This window comes from Poecilia formosa, unplaced genomic scaffold (assembly GCF_000485575.1).
Source record: "Poecilia formosa unplaced genomic scaffold, Poecilia_formosa-5.1.2 Scaffold165, whole genome shotgun sequence".
NCBI classification, from domain to species: Eukaryota; Metazoa; Chordata; class Actinopteri; order Cyprinodontiformes; family Poeciliidae; genus Poecilia; species Poecilia formosa.
The window spans coordinates 644,957-661,302 of NW_006800104.1; the positions used below are offsets into that span (position 1 = coordinate 644,957).

At 41.3% G+C, this 16,346-nt stretch overlaps 1 protein-coding gene across 2 annotated transcripts in view; it reads right to left on the reverse strand.

Annotated features, from left to right (window-relative positions):
• The window catches only part of ctdp1 (CTD (carboxy-terminal domain, RNA polymerase II, polypeptide A) phosphatase, subunit 1), a 65,371-nt gene extending 49,290 nt beyond the window's left edge, over window positions 1-16,081 (reverse strand). The window contains exons 1-11 of one of the 2 annotated variants that reach the window (XM_007564687.2): window positions 15,072-16,079; window positions 12,448-12,531; window positions 11,306-11,399; window positions 10,970-11,098; window positions 10,737-10,887; window positions 9,101-9,191; window positions 7,658-7,824; window positions 4,790-5,848; window positions 3,061-3,202; window positions 2,742-2,966; window positions 482-635 (exon numbers count right to left, since the gene is read on the reverse strand). In XM_007564687.2, the coding sequence (XP_007564749.1) occupies window positions 482-635; window positions 2,742-2,966; window positions 3,061-3,202; window positions 4,790-5,848; window positions 7,658-7,824; window positions 9,101-9,191; window positions 10,737-10,887; window positions 10,970-11,098; window positions 11,306-11,399; window positions 12,448-12,531; window positions 15,072-15,382 (2,607 nt within the window). In that variant the 5' untranslated portion in view covers window positions 15,383-16,079. Of the gene's footprint in view, window positions 1-481; window positions 636-2,741; window positions 2,967-3,060; window positions 3,203-4,789; window positions 5,849-7,657; window positions 7,825-9,100; window positions 9,192-10,736; window positions 10,888-10,969; window positions 11,099-11,305; window positions 11,400-12,447; window positions 12,532-15,071 lie in introns of both variants that reach the window. The other variant, XM_016677816.1, reaches the window with a different exon arrangement.
• Between the last annotated feature and the right edge of the window lie 265 nt (window positions 16,082-16,346).

The following is a 16,346-nucleotide window of genomic DNA, read 5'->3' on the forward strand; positions in this document are numbered from 1 at the left end:
CGCTAGCTGAAAAATCTGCAGAATGTGCCAAAAATTATTTAACCCATTAATTGTCAGAATAACCGATTACTACAATAATCTGTAGCTGCAGCCCTGCATCCAAAATACTTTTATAGAAACTAAAGTTTCTTTTCAAATAACTTCTTATAGACTGGGAATAAAAACAAAAGATTCTACTTTGGGAGTTTCAACCAAGCAAGATCAGGAATATAAAGGACAAATTATGAGCTTGTTTCAGATTTAGAAAGTGAAGTTGTTCATGTAAATACGGGGAAAAAAAGCCTGTTTAGCTTTGAGGGAAGCTGAACAGGCTGCAGGTGGACGTACTTCCAACCACCTGTGAGGTGACGATGTTAAAACATATTCAGAAAGCAGCTGAGTCACTGTGTTATGTGCTGTGTGTGCATTCACAGTAAAAGCCTCCAGAACGTGTTTCTGCACTCTTTACTCTACCCAGACCCCAGGCGGCGGCGGTCCTCACCTCTTTGTCCATGCTGTCCAGGTCCTCCTTGCAGAGCGTGTACAGCGGCATCGTTTCCGACATGCTCGGCTGCCGCTCCCGGCGGGAAGGTCCTGGCTGCTCGTTGTCCTGACTGGACCCGGCCGCCTCGTTCTGCTGACCCTGTGCGGCTCCCCTGAGGCGCAGGAGCAGAGGAGAATGAGAAAACCAGTCTGAATGTTGGAACCGGTTGGAAAATGGGTTTTTTTACACATTCACATCTCAGGTACTTCATACTTTTCCAGGAGTCCTGGGGAAAAGCACAGATGCACGGATTCAACATTGACATCTGTATCAGTCCTGACACTGTAAAACATCTAGATCGGTGACAACGTGGCCAATCTATTCAGTCCAAGTCTGTTTTGTGCTCCAATGCTTTATTTTACATTTAGAATTATTGCACTTTTTGACCCATTTGAAAGGTTTACTGCTGTTTGTTTTTATGTTTGACCAAAATGCTTAACCTATTGATTTGATCATTTTCAATTAACTTCTTTATTATTTATTTTATATTGGCTGTTTTTACATGTTTGACCAGCGTGTGAAGCTATTTGTGTATTTACATGTACTGGTGCAGCTTTATCAAATACATTTATAATTCATTACATTTATGTCTGTGTTTAAAAAATGAAATATTTTAAGTCAATTCAGCTGTTTTTCTGTATCGTATTGTATTGGCCGATACTAAACCTCTGATACTGGTATCGGTATCAGAAGTGAACAAAGTGGATAGGTGCGTGCATCCCTGGAAAAAATTCAATTTCAAATTCAACTTTTTGCTTTTAAGCTCATTTAAAGACACATTAAAATTAAATATTCTACATTTTAGTGAATCTATTTGTAAAAAAAAAAAAAAGAAAGAAAGAGAAGAAAAGCAGAACATCAGAAGTATAACTTTCTGCCACTTTGTACTTTTATATTTTTTCCTTTCTTCGTGCCACTCAGATCTTTGTGGGCCTCGCCAGGGAGCAAGACTCATTTGCAAAAATGCAAAACACAATCAGCTTTTAACCGTCCACAGCGACAAAAGCAGGGAGGTGAAAGCAGGCGAGCGACGATGGGAATCGCGCAGGACTCGGAAAAGCCTAATGGATGTATATGCAAATGCGAAAGGGACGGCTTCTCCGATTCCTCCGGGCGCTGCTTAATTGAACGGATCTCCTTTGATGATTCTCTTCATTTTAAAGCAACTCGCTGAAAACTTAATTGTGCCTCTAATCCATGAATAAAATAGGGCAATTTTCCACTTCAGATGATTAATCACAGAGCATCGTCAGAGATCTGTTCAATTTGAGGATGTTTTAAGGACGGAGGGCGGCCGTCTGGGGTGGATCGGGAATGGAGAAACGATAAAAGACGGGACGGAAAGCGACGTTCTTATGTTATTTAAGTGAAACTTGGAAGTCATTCAAAAATAAAAAAGCATATTCCCCATTATCATTCTTTATTGGCGTTTTGCAAATAGAAATCATTTTGGTGTAGTACAGAAAAGACTCACACTCCTTCAAGCCAGTGGGTGATATATTAAAGAAAACAATATATATTCTTAATTATAAAGTATATTCCCACACACAGCTGTCTAACTGCTTTAGATTAGCGGGCAGGTCTAAATAATTATATCCTGAAAAACTCAGATGAAAAAGAAAATTTGTTTCATTTATATTAAATCACTGGATTGATTTTTTTTTCTAAACTTTGCTTTAAAAAGAGAGTCAAACTGAAGACAAGAGGTTTAAACACTCATGTTGTGTATGGAGTACGGTGTACATTCATCCATCCATACCGCTTCCCACGCCCCCCCTGCAATGGCACGGCGCGCCCCACAGTTTGGGAACCTCTGCACTAGAAGATGTTGTAACTTAAAGAAATCTGAGGATAACAATAACAGCCAAAGGCAACTCTACCATCAGTGCTCAACAAAAACATCTGCATCTGAACCTCTGCTCTTATTTCTACCAACCCTAAGGCTGTTTCAGGTTCGTCTCATGTTTCACAATGGAACCAAGTGTGAACGGGACAGGAAGTCACCCAGACTGATGGGTGACTCACTGATGGGACTGTTCTGGTGAATCACTCAAACAAAAAGCTCGGCTATCGGTAGTTTTTCTGAGTATGGCAGCGTTCTCTGGTGAAAGCAAAGGGAACGCTAAGAAACTGAGTGGTGAATTGGGTGACAAAAGGATTATTACTACATTTTATGATTATCAATGTTCAGAGTGATATAACGGGTTGAGTTTAGTACCTGAGACCAGACTGGTCCATGCGGTCGGAGAGGGGTCCCGACGCCTGGAGGTAGGTTGCTGGACGCGCCGCCTGAGGGCCCCTGCGGATTAGCTTCCCTGTGACCGAGTCGTAGGTCCGGGCCTCTGAAAACGCCCCTCGGGGTCTGGGGTGGACGGGAACTGGCTGGAAAACGGCTTTCTGCAGGCAGCCCTGATTGTCGAGAAAAGCGGCCGGGCTGTTGCTCCTTCAAGAGACGGAACTGGGAGTTTAACTCCGTACTTGGGCTCGTACATGTTTAGGTGCTAACAGATTAGCCTGGGACATCGTGGTTCTGATACCGTGGCGTCCTGGAGTAATCCTCCTTCAGGGGGTACAACTGCTCCTCCACCCGCTCCCAGCGCTCCAGGCAGCTCCACAGCCAGTCGGGGTTGACCACATGGAGGTGCTTGCAGTCCTGCGCCTGCCGTACCTTCTCGGTTCCTGCGAGAACCGCAGTTGTAAGGAGTTTGGTGAAACATTAGCTCACAAGACAGAACAAATATGGGATGTATGAGAAATGGATGATATATTTGGAGGGACACTTGGAATGCAAATAATTTGTTTTCACATAAAGGCTACAAACACTAGAATCAATAGAAGAATCCATTCTATGTTTGACATGTCTGTCTACAGTGGTGGACAATGCTAACTAAAAAGTTAGTTGTGTCAACTACTCAACTACAACTACAAAAAAACAGTTACGTTAACACTAAAGCTCTACACAAACATGGTATTTTCCCAAAGCTAATGATAAAGTGCTAAACATAGTATTTAGCTAATGCTAAAGTGGTACAAAACATTGTGTTTAGCTACAACATGACACAAACATGTCATGTTTTTAGCTTAAGCTAATGCTAAACCACTGCACATGGTTTTTCGTTAAAGCTAATGCTAAAGCGCCACGCCAATGTGGTAATTAACAAAAGCTAATGGTAAAGTGCTCCACAACATTGCATATAGATAAAGCTAACATGCTATACAACATATTAGCTAAAGCTAACTCACTATACCAACATTGCATTTAGTTAAAGCGCTACACCAAAATGGTATTTAGATAATGGTACAGCACTACACTGACATGGAATTTAGTTAAGCACCAATTATAATATATCTGCCCTTGAAAGACCACAAGCAGCAATTTAATTTTGACATAATTTATATGTTCTATGATGCTGTCCTTTATTTTGTTTCTGTATGTTTCTTATTTGAAGTAAAGTTATTGGGGGAAACAAAAGAGAAAGTTACAGAACTGCTGTGTAAACAGTCATCACCTACTTCAAAATAAAAACATAGGTATAAATGTCTACTTAAAGAACAGTTGATAAACCAAAACTTCAACACAGACAACAAATTTAATTCAAGAGAGTGTTTACAAAACAGCCAAATAAATTAACAGTTTAGAATAAAAAAAAATGGGGGAAGCTAAGGCCATTATTATTTTCAAAGTTAGAAAAAGCGCTAAGCAAAAAAATTAGCTTCGCCATTAGTGCAGTAGTGGAAGTTTGCCCAACAAAGTCTGTATATATTGAAGAGTTTCTGTCAAATTCTTAGTAAGGTTGCTTAGTGACTGAGTTTGGAAAAACAATGTACCTGCTCCACCTGGGATCCAAATTACCTTTAACATGAAGGTGCACCTTTTACTAGCATAACCTGCTCATTATGGGGTGGTCATCCATGTTTATGGTTCTGGCTCCAAAGTGTTTCCACATAAATGAACAGACGTTACATCTTTAACTTGGTAAACGCTACTGCAGCAGTGGATGCTGGTCATTGTCCGACTTTCTCAGGTATGAAATGCGAACGTAAGGTAACTCATGAGTTAAACAACTTTTACTCCATTTACTACAATATTAACCACATTTGGCCATTGTTGTTGGGTAAGCAACTAAAAAACATCAATTTGGGGCAAAATAAATGCACGTTACTCCTTGCAGAGTCAGTCAGCTTCACAAAAATATAAAAAGAAACATGAATCTAACTGGATGACACACAACTATGCTGCATTTGTTATCATCCATGTCTACGTACCTGCCCTCGCTGCAACTAGATGTGTCGTCCGGTTGGGGTCCTGAGAGTTGAGGATCAGACTCTTGCCGATTTTGGCCCCCAGGGCTTTGGCGTGGTAGAACTCCCTTGTCCTCTCCATGGGGTAGTTAGTGGGGTAAAGTCCGCTGAACACAACCGTCGTGCCCTCCAGAGTCTTGCTCTTCAGCTCTGGAACAATCCTGCGGATGTCCGGCATCTCCGACGCCTCCTTCCTCAGGTAGGTCTCGTAGCGGGCGAAGTACTCTGCGTGGATCCGCTCCAGCACCTCCTCCAGGTAGATAAGGTGATCGTCCTGGTCGTTGTCGGTCTCTTCCTCTTCTTCCTCGTCTTCCATGCTCTGATCCAGCAGCTCCTCTCCCACCGTGACTCCGGACTGTTCGCTGTTCTGGGACTCGGTTTCCGGCTCTCTCCTCTCCAAGCAGCCGTTCCCCAGCTCGGGGTCGGGCAAGACGACGCCTGGGTGTTCTGCAGAGTCCGAGCTGTTCTCGACTTCGCAAGAACCTTTGCTGTCCCCGTCCTTCGTCATATCCTCATCAGAGGGCTCGTGTCCATCTCCTTCCTGTTCAGACTCCTTTGTCAAGTGAGTCCTGCTTTGACTCCCGCAGTCTGGCGAGGCGGGCTTTCCTGTACCCGATTCACTGTCGCTGTCACTAGAAAGGTCAAAATCCAAGTTATTGGAGTCGTGGCTCGGTGCTGAGGAGTTGGCACCTCCCTGAGCCTCTTCTGTCCCGTTACCACCATCCTCTTTAACATCTTTTTTATCCTCCACCTGAGTGTCCTTTGGTTTCTGCCCAGACTCTGAAACCTTTTGACCAGCGTCTGACCCTCGACTTCGTCCTGCCTCCTCCTGATTCTCCTCCACACCTCCTTGTGTCCTTTCGCCAGCAGCTCCTTCCTGAGAAGACTGAGGTAATGAAAGCTCTTCCTTTGTTGAAATGCTTGGCTCCTTTGACCGTTTCCTGAGGCCATTATTTTGCTCATCAGCAGCAATCGCCTCCGCTTGTTCTGTGCTCTCTGTCGGTCGACTCGAAGGGCCTCCAGCTGGAAGACATGAAAATCCGATCACATAAACAAACAAACAAGATGTGAGGGTGAAGTAAGATCTGCTGATGAACTTGGAAGTACCTCACTGTGTGACGAAAGAAAATCAAACACGGTTTTTGACATTTTTTAGAAAATGCTCAAATGTGGCCTTTATAGAGGAAACTCAATAGAAAATCATTGTTGAAAGTAACAATTGTTATAGTTTGAGGAATGCTGTGAGGTACATCGCCACATAAAGCAGAGCTGGCGCCAGCTGATAGGAAGATATGTGAAGCTAAAACCTGGAAAAAAAAAATCTGTTAAAGGCTGTAAAAGACTTGAGGCGGTTCTCCTCTCAGCAGGATAACCACCCTAAACACACATCCAGAGCTGCAATAAATTTTTAATCAAAGCATGTTCCGTGTTTGAATGGTCCAATCAAACTCAACACATAAATCAGGCTTCCAAAATATTAAAATTGCTGTTCTCAGGTGCAGTGTTTCCCCCAGAAAGCTTGCGAAGCGCAGTGGTAGGGTTGCTGAGGCAGTCCACCACCGACGTGAAGTATGCATTAGTTCTTTGGAGGGACGATGTAAACGCTGGTACAGGTGAACCTGTTCTGCAAGATCACCTTCTAAATAGACGATTTTTAATAAGAGGTGGCACACACGATCCTGTGTTTGCCATCACTGTTAATGGTGTGTAAAAAAACATATTAATACGATATTAAAAAACAAAGTTTAGCCTGGCAGGGGTTGCAAGTAAAGCCTGGTGGGCCACCAGGCTTATGTTACGCTGCAGAGACCTGCAGATGTTCTCAATCCAACCTGAGAAAAGAAATCAGGAAAGGCATTCAGTCTCTAGATGTGGAAAGCTGGTAGAAAAATACCCAGAAGGACTTGCAGCTTTACCTGTAGCTAAAGGCGGTTCAGCAACGTGTCGTCTAAGGGAAGAGCAAATAAATTTTTCTGATTTTGATTTGGAAAAACCGTTTATCATTTTCATCCCACTATACAAGAATGCACTGCTTTGTGTTCATCCATCATAAAAATCCTACTAAACTATGATTACAAGACAAAACATGAAGGTACAGGAGTAAATTCATTGGCAACTGAATGTCTTGCGATAACAGAACCCAACTCTCTGACTGCAGACCTATTAGGAAACTTGTCTCCATGTAGATAAATCAACAACTTTCCTCTTTCTAGTTGCCCAAAGTTGCCTGAAATTCCCCTCTAATACGCTCCGCAAAGAGAATTGCTTAGATTTCAACACAGCGAGTGCAGCTCTGCCTTCGCCCCGTGTTGGCAAACACTTCTTGGAGGAGAACACTCCTGCAAGGCAAATCCGATTCCTCTGGGAACGCTGAGTCACTCGGCAGCCAGCGACTCTGTTTGAGCGTGAAATATGTGAGGAGATAACCTGTCAACAAGGCAGACTAGGGGAAAAAAAAAAAAAAGAATACATAAATAAAAGTTGCCTTGTTCAAAGTAAGTATACTGTATCTTTTGAAACCACTGGGCTGAATGGACAAGATATGGAGGCGTAATAATCGGAGGAGACAGGCCACGCTACAGCAGTTTGGGGTTTGTACCGGCTCTACGAACACGAAAGTAGTAAATTAAACCAAGGACAACTGCTTGCATGAACGGGGGGCAGAGTTTCTGTCCAATAAAATCTCTGCAATTACTTTTTATAGTCAGCTTGAGAAACACAATAAATCCACCAAATCTAACCAGGCATGGTCTAACAACATCATTTCAAGGTGTAGATTTAAAGTGTTTCAGAAAAGAAAAGAAAAGGAAAGAAAAAAAAACGTTCTTGTACCTTTCTTGGCCATCTGAGCTTCCCGTGATCCCGGTGGAGCATTGATGTCTCCGATGCCCTGGAAGTAGATGTACTTCTTCACAGTGATGAGGTTCGGTGCAAACTTCCAGACGTCTTCCCGGTCGTCGATGATGCAGACCATGGAGTCGCCGCAGGGGAACAGGTTTCTGTAAAAGGGAAAAAAAATAATAAAACTTTGCTTTATGAAATGCAAAGTAAACATCTGCTGCTGTTAAAACCAGATATTTATATACACTTGTCATGTCTGACATTAAATCGGACTGAAGCGTTCCTGTTTCAGCTCAGTTTGAATTTTTACTATTATTTCCGTTTGCTAAGCGACAGATTAATGAGATTCTTTTAAATAACTTTTACTCCATTCAACCTACATTAAATATTTCTTAGAAATTAATAAACAACACACCTGTGGATGTATTTTAAGACCTCACTCAGGAAACAAAGGTGTGCACCGATTTCAAGGTTTTTCTTGGTCCGATCACCAATCTTTACAAAGTCTGACCTGCCGACTCCACTTTTGGCCAATAATGATTTGTTCTTGTCTGAGAAGTTGCTAAATATGTTGACAAAGTCTTTAAGCTGTCAAGCTTAACCGTAGTTAACCACGCAGATGAACACAGTAGTTGATTTTCAGATCTACGTGGAAGTAGATCAGGTTGGTTTCATATGAAAGTACTGGCCGATTGCCCCAAAATTAAGGAAATCAGGGTGGATTTATTGGTGCACTCTGAGTGCAGTCTGATGATACCTAAATTGAAGCATTTGGCCACAACAACCAACAGAAGAGGAAAGCTCACTAGCCTGAGAACGCTATTCCAAGGTGATTTTTACGGCAGGAGAGACTGGTGCACTTCACACATCTTGAGGACGGAAAATCATGTGTAGATACTAAAGCGACATGTCAAGTTGTCAGCCAGGAAGTCTTCCAAACGGACAATGACTTTGTTTGTAGCATCAAATTAGTGATAAAGTGGATTAAGGACAAGAACGTCGATGTTTTACAGCAGCCAACACAGAGGCCTGATCGCAGTCAGACGGGAAATCTGTGGGTGGAGTTAGAGGAAAACAAACCTGACTCAGTTCTGTCAGGAGGAACGATCACAATTCCAGCAAACTACGGTGATGATGGATAACTGAAGACTTTGGCCCATGTCATACATTTTAAGACAGTTCTACCAAACAGGAAAGAGAAGTAGGGGTCTAAACTTAAAGAAAAGCATTTAGCAATCAAACCTAATGTTGGTAATCCTCCTAAAACAAGAACATTTAGTCTGATTTCATGCCAGACAGAGGAAAAAACAAGGGAAATTGATTTCTATACAGTGGATGTAATTATATCATTTAAACTGCATCTGTTTTTTAAGCAACAACTCAGAAACATCATCATGTGTGCTAATGCGCAAACAGACAGAGCACATCTCTCACCTAAGATTCCCCGTCTTGGAGAACGGATCTATGCATTCGTCTCTAGAAAGGATTCTGTGGGAGAAAAGTTTCTTTTCAGGATCCAAGAAGCCTAGAGAGGAAGAAGAAGAGATGTTTGATTTCTGTTCCGTCTGAATTATATCATCTATCTGGAGGTTCTCGCAGAGTAGATTGATTTCAACAGAAACTTCATTTTGAATGCAATCTAATGTTTGCTGGGTTTCTGAAACGAAATATGCTGCGCGTTATGAAAAATAAAATAAAAACTCCACAACTGCTGCTGATAATAACTGCTCTGAAACAAGCTGAACTCTCTGCAATGAGGTCAGCAGCAGAATCCAATTCAACCTGCATTAAACATTCATTGTGGAGGCAGAAACAAGCACTGGGCCGGGGCTGCTCTTATTATTTATACCACTACGAAAGACAGCAGCATGAATGCCAAAAGGATGCTGCATAAAAGCTCCGTCTAAAACCTGATATACAGCAGCGAAATGTTTATACTAAGAAAAAAACACAAAAAAAAAAAAAAAAAAAAAAAAAAATCTGCTGGAAATCAGTTGTAGAAACTTTGTGTTCCCCGGAAAAAACCAAAGTTGAGCAGGTCTCTAGAGCGTTAGCAGACACTGCCCCCTGTTGGACGGTAGCAGGAAGTGCAAGCTGACAACTGTCAAATCTCGAAAATTATACGGCATTTTTTTCCCCCTTCAATTGTTTTTTTGTTTTGTTTTTGTTTTTACAAGAACATCTAAAAAAATATGTAATTCGCATTTGTATTAAACCACCTTTATTCTGAGACCCCTAAATAAAATCCAGTGCAAGTCACCTCAAAAATGCAGTGACTCTATTTGTCCATACTGTATAGTTTGTTTTGTTTTGCAATTATTCTGCCTTTCTTGTGATTCGTTGTTATTTATCCAAGCAAAGGAGAATTTGCAAGAAATACTCTGGATGAAAAATACCAGTCTGTGATTGCCTGGTGGTGTTGTACATTTATATCAACTTTATAAAGTTGTAAGTGCAGACACAGATCAAAACGCATGCCAGTACGTGTATTGAGCGAGTGTGGGCGAGATGGAAACTCACTCAACTCGTTCTTTGTCCACACAGACATATGCACTCACATCATATGCGCATTGAACACAAACCTCTAAAAGTGTGACTGTGACTCAGACTTTATCGTTGCGCTTTTATGTGTTGGTGTTAAGTGTGCATGAGCCGAAAAAGCGGTAAGGCTTTTAAACTTGACGTGTACATTATCCAAATAAAGACAGCCTTCTTAGACTTATAAAACAAATGCCAGTAGAGGTGAACCTCCTCTGCAAGATCACTGTAGTAATAAACCATTTTCAGTTCATTGCATCGATTAAAGACATAGGTTAAACCGTCTGTACTATCACTGTTACTGGTGTATAAAAAGAAATATTTAAAGTAAATAAACAAACAATGTTGAGTTTGGCAGAGGGGCAAGTTAAGCCTGGCAGCCCGCCAGGTTTATGATACACTAGGAGAAATCCTGTACACTGAATTCTGCAACGTGATAAAACATGGAAGAGTTCCCGGAGCGTGGAAACTATTGCAGGGTACAGCAGATTCTCCAGTGTTAGTTGTGAGGAAACGGTCATGAGCCCATTACCAGCGATGGTGTGTGCATATAAACGGCTCCCGAATGTGAAGACGTGCAGCTCATAGAGTTTGGCGATTTTCTCCAGGAATTCCTTGCAGTGCGGCCGTAACCGCGTGTGGAGCATGGGCTCCCCCCGACCCAGCTGGAAGTGGAAGATCCCCTGAAGGAAACACTTTTTTAAAAAAAAATGGTTGCCAGTAAATTTAGCAGTGAAACAGTGGGGCAGTAGGTGGGAGCGGTACCTTGTTGGACATGCGCTGGCAGTGCTGCTCAGTGGTGTGGATCAGCGTCTGGTCCAGGTCCACCATGAGGACCAGCTTTTTGTTCCGGTGCAGTCTCTGCTGGTCTTCTCGGGCCAGCTGTTTGGCTTGCTGTTGTGGGGGGAGAAACAACAAATTCTCACAGCAGTTTCCGTCACGTTTTTCATCTGGTTTATTCAGTGAACTTCTTCATCCGGTGCAACTAGAACCTTGGAGTTTCTCAAACAATGGCAATTGTGGCAGAGAGCGCACAGAAACACAATGAAACTTTACAGTAGAGCGGTTGTTCATTGAAGGTATCGCCGTCATATGACTCACCTCCGAGCTGACCATCAGTTCAGGGACACTGTGCACCATGGAGACTGTTGCTGTGGAGATGGGACTTTGCTGGTTCCCATTAGTCCCCTGCAGCCTGAAAGGGAAATAAAAGGAGAAGGAGTTCTGCGTTTGTGCATTTCTAATGTCCTTGAACATACCGTGACTGGATGGACACATCATCAACAGTTGCTACTCCAAGAACTCGTCTGCTGCAGCAGTTCACTTAGGACTGTTTGTAGCTACTTGTTACTTTATTATTTTGTCCAACAAAAACACAAAACATCTAAAACCTCAAAGCTGATAGTCATGCAGCAGAGTGGATGACTCATGAACGTGAGCCACTAAAAAAATTCAACTTGGTCGCCAAGGAAAAACTATTTTTGCACTAATACTGCAAATATTTTTCACAGATGAATACTTTTAGTGTCAAATTAATAAATATCACAGAAATCATATTTACTGACAAGTTATTGATTTTTCAAGATGGCCACCACGGTTGTCATGGTTTTGCGCTAAAATCGCCAACTGTGAATGTGTTTGGTGTCAAATCAAGGCCTACATATTTTTTGACCCATAAAACCCACACATATTTTCTTGATTTTGCGTTTCCCTTTTCTGACGGACATTTTTCAAAATGGCCACCACAGCTATAATGAAGAACATCTGCTCACACCAACATAGCCAGTAGTTATTGCCAGCGGTGGACACAGCTAACCAAAAGGTTAGTTCCACTAACTACTAATTTGCTAAAGAAGAGTCTTAGCTCTGCTAACACTAAACCGTGACACACAAAGAAATTAGCAGATTTTTTAAGCTACACATAAAAACAAATTATTGAAAGCTAGTGTTAAACCACAAAAAAAAAAAATAGCAGAAGCTAATGCTGAACTGGTACACATTTAATAATCAGTGGAAGCTAATGCTAAACCACTAAGCACATAGTTTTTAAATTTTACAGTAATATCCTGCAGTATAGGTTATTTCAGGATAACTAACTCTACTGTGATGTCTGATGTCACTTCATGGAATTATGTGACACAATCCACTCTGCAGCCTAGGCAGCTAGCTGAGTGTCATCTGAAATGCTACACTGGTGTAGAATCAGCAACCAGTTTCTCCTTAAATGAAGAAAAGAACCTTACTGAGTCAGATCCTGGCCGCATTCGGCGCACAGACCCTTCATCACTATTGGATGGCTGCATTCTTCGATTCTGACGATGACGCCACTAGACACAGGAAAAAACAAATGTGTGAAATTTGTTAAATCTAGATTAAAAGAGTTACATTTTTGTTGTATAAACAGTGGAAAGCTCTGTATTTCCTTTCGTCTGTATGTTGATGATCACCGGCTTTATTTGCCAATTAAACATTTGAATACTCATTTGATCAAACCAATCCTTAACTGTTACGACACAGATTGCTCAAAATATTTGGAAAGGGTGTACTTTCCAAATACACCTTTTTTTTTCTTTTCTTTTTTTTTTTTTGCAATTTGAGTTTATCATCTTTGTTTCAAAAATGGAAGTCTTTGTGTTTCACTTGAGTTTGTGTGTGAAAAACAGACTAATAGGAGCCCCAAAGTGAGCTTTGCTGCAAAGTGTAAAATAAAGAAAGAATAATCTCATCATCCACAACAAACTGACTGCAACACAAAATAATGGAAAAGGTGCAAAGTCCAGACCTCAATCTAACTCAAACTGTGCCGGGGGGTTCAACAGAACTTTGCATTAGCAAAGGTCTGCGAACCTCGATGAACCCAAACGATCTCATAAAGATGAATGAGGCCAAATTCCTCCACAACAATGGAAGAGACTGATAAAGAGGAACCCTGCTGCTGAAGGTGGCCCTCCACCGTGGGTGAACTTCTTTATCCACACCGGATTTTATGTTTTCACTTCATCTTTAATAACCATGTCAAATTTGCTGTGTACCTTCGTATGGTTCCCGTTTGTTTTAAAGAAACGTGAATTCTATAATATTATGTACACAAAGTACAATTAATTTTCAGAATGCATTAAATTAATAAATCATTTTAGTTTTTAAGCAATAGGCTATTTTTACATAATGTGGATTTCTAAAATACAGATTATTAAGTTACAATATCTTCAAAAAGTGTATTTATTTCAGTCTTTTGATGCAAAAAACTTAGATCGCACATATTTTAATTAAATACATTGCTAAATTTTATTACAGTTTAGCTTCTCAGAAGGTTTGAATGTTACATAAGGCCTTATAAGCTTTGTTTCCATAACAAATGTGCATAAGACGTTGTCAATATTCCTCTAATGTCCCAACAAAATGCAGTTTTGCAATATCTGTTTCCATTAAATAGGAAATGCAATTAAAATCACAGGTGAATAAGTCTGTTCGCCTGGTAAGTCATTAAAAGACATGCCGCACCATCATCCTCCTACCACTTCCTGTCGTCGACTTTGTCTTTTCCACCAGTAGTAAAATCTGGTTGTTTATCACTTGTGTGAAGTGTTTCCATTGCAATTTTATGAAGTACGATACAATGGAGTTACTGTCCTTCAGCTCAAACTGAGCTATCAGACGCTCCAAATACTATAAACTTTTGGTCCAAAATATTCAAAACTGTTAAAAAAAATCTGAAAATAAAGAGGTATTTCACTGCTCCAACTTCACTTATAACAGATAAGTTGATTCATGAGACTATCATACAGCAACAGTCTTCAGTCAGAGGCTTCCTCAGATTAGTTGGAAGACTGACTGCTACTGCGCATCCTTCCTGCCCAGATAATCATTGTCCTCAGCGACTCTTTGATGATAAATGGTATGAGTTAAAACACCATGTAATTTACAATTGGAATACTTAAAAGTATTTTTTTATTTAATTGAGTAATATCACTAAAGTATCATTAAAGTTTTCAAATGGCTTGGAGAATTGAAGAAATTTCGCAAGGTAAAGTGGAGGAAGCAAATCAAAATGTGAGGTACTGACATGTGTAGTAAGCAGTTTGTAAATTATTTATTATGATTAACCTTATTTACTTTACACAACCTTAAATTTTAACATGGGTGTGTATACTTTCAATAAAGTAAAACTTTGAGGGGGTGTACTTCGGTCCTCCTCATGTAAAGGAGTGAAAAGCATTACTACTCCTATTTATTTCCAAACTATTTTTTTTTCCAAACCTCAATACTGGAACCTCATCCCGTAATAATTTTCCAGAGGTATTTTAGGCAGACGGTGTTAAATTCTGGATAATTTTGTAACATAAAAAACGGCGGGAAACGTCCGGTCTGAGCCCAGTCGGTTAGACTTAAGCTTGCCTTCCACCTGTCAACCTCATCAGCTCCTACACGCTCCCTGGTTGTCAGGTCAAGCCATAACAACGCGAGACAGCGCTACATCTGGTTTACTTTTCAAAATAAAAGCGAACACTTATATTCTTGTAGAATTAATCTATATCAACAAGTGTCAAAGCTGTCGTTTGCTTACTTGTGTACACTCTATTTAAACTGTATCATCTCTAATATAATAATCAAAAGGTATACTAAGGCTGTGAGACATTTTACTCAAATACACTGCTTTTACTTTGAAAGTTCTAGTTAAAAGGCTCTTCATTTGTGCCACCTTGACAGTGGAAGATGGGCTAAAATCACGTTAGCATTGTTAGCTTGTAAGCTAACAGCCGTGTTAAACAGGGTGTTGTCGGGAGATGCAGCTGACATACTGCCTGTAGCCTTTCCGTGCAGGTCAACTAACATGAGCTAAAATTAGCAGGTAGAGTCAGTAACTCACCCGGGAGGAATTATTTGTCCTGGCTGACAGCAGAGCTCCTTCACCACTCCAGCACGGTCCGATTTCACCTTCTTCTCTGGCAGCCTAGCAGCAGCCTCCGTCTCCTTATCCTGGGCTATGAGAGCACATAAGGCAAGAACCGAGTCCACGTTCACGAGAGACCCTGGTTTGACCTTCCACTCCAGGAGCCGGAGCGGAAGAGCTCCGCTTGGCCAGCGCATGTCAGCCACCTGCATCGTGGGGCCCTCCGCTGCGGCGGCTGCTGCACCACCGCCGCCGCCGCCGATAGGATCTGCTGGAGGATCCTCCATCTGTCCCACTCTGCTCCAAAAACACCTCTTGTTTTCACCAGCGTTCCGCCGACAACGTATCTAAACTCCCCACAGTGCCAAGTGGTTCATTAAAACATGCAGACTGCCGCTCTGGAAGACAGCTAAAAATAAATGTGCAGGCGGTTATAAACCCCTAAAAGTGTACACGGTGAAGCTCCGTTCGCTCTTCCCGCTCGTAAACAGGAAAGCAACGCTGCAGCGACACGGGTCGCAGAGCTTCCGGTGGACAGGCGGCATAAACGAGACACTACTCTTCAAAATAAAAGCACATATGAATGCATGTAATGGTTTCGTTTAAACTATTTTTCATAAACCACTCCTCTGATCAGTATGTAACTCTAAATACTTTTATTGACAAAGAAATCATAAATTAATAAATGTATACAGTTTTACAGTTTTTTTTCTTTAACTTTGGAAGCTACACATATTTGCGATTTTTTTAATTCTCTAATTTCCACCACCATGGGGTCTGTTGCTCAAAAGTTTTGAGTCAAAATTGCTGTCATAGGCTTAGTTCAAAACAAATAATGTGCAAATTACCTGTCATGATGAGATTGGAGCGGAATACTGATATACTGCAGTTATTATTATTGAAGGTAATGATAACCTTAAGTAAATCTGATTTATGCGAAGAAGTGGTGGGACGCGAAGAAAAGAAGACGGAGGCCCTTGTCCCGACACTGCCTTAAGTAATGGCAGTGTCGGGACAACGGCACAAGCTCTCACACACCTCCGTTTAATGACGTTTTATTGTGAAATCTTCAAACAAAGAGTGAGCTTTCAAGATAGTTCCCTGTCTGAATGGCTGTATCTGGGAATCGCGTCACATCCTGCCTGTGCATGTTCTGGTTTCAAGACAACAAACTTTGGGGTTTCTCAATTACTGTGGCGCTCATTACTAAAAACACAATGGAAATTTGTTTATTTACATAGTGAAAACAAA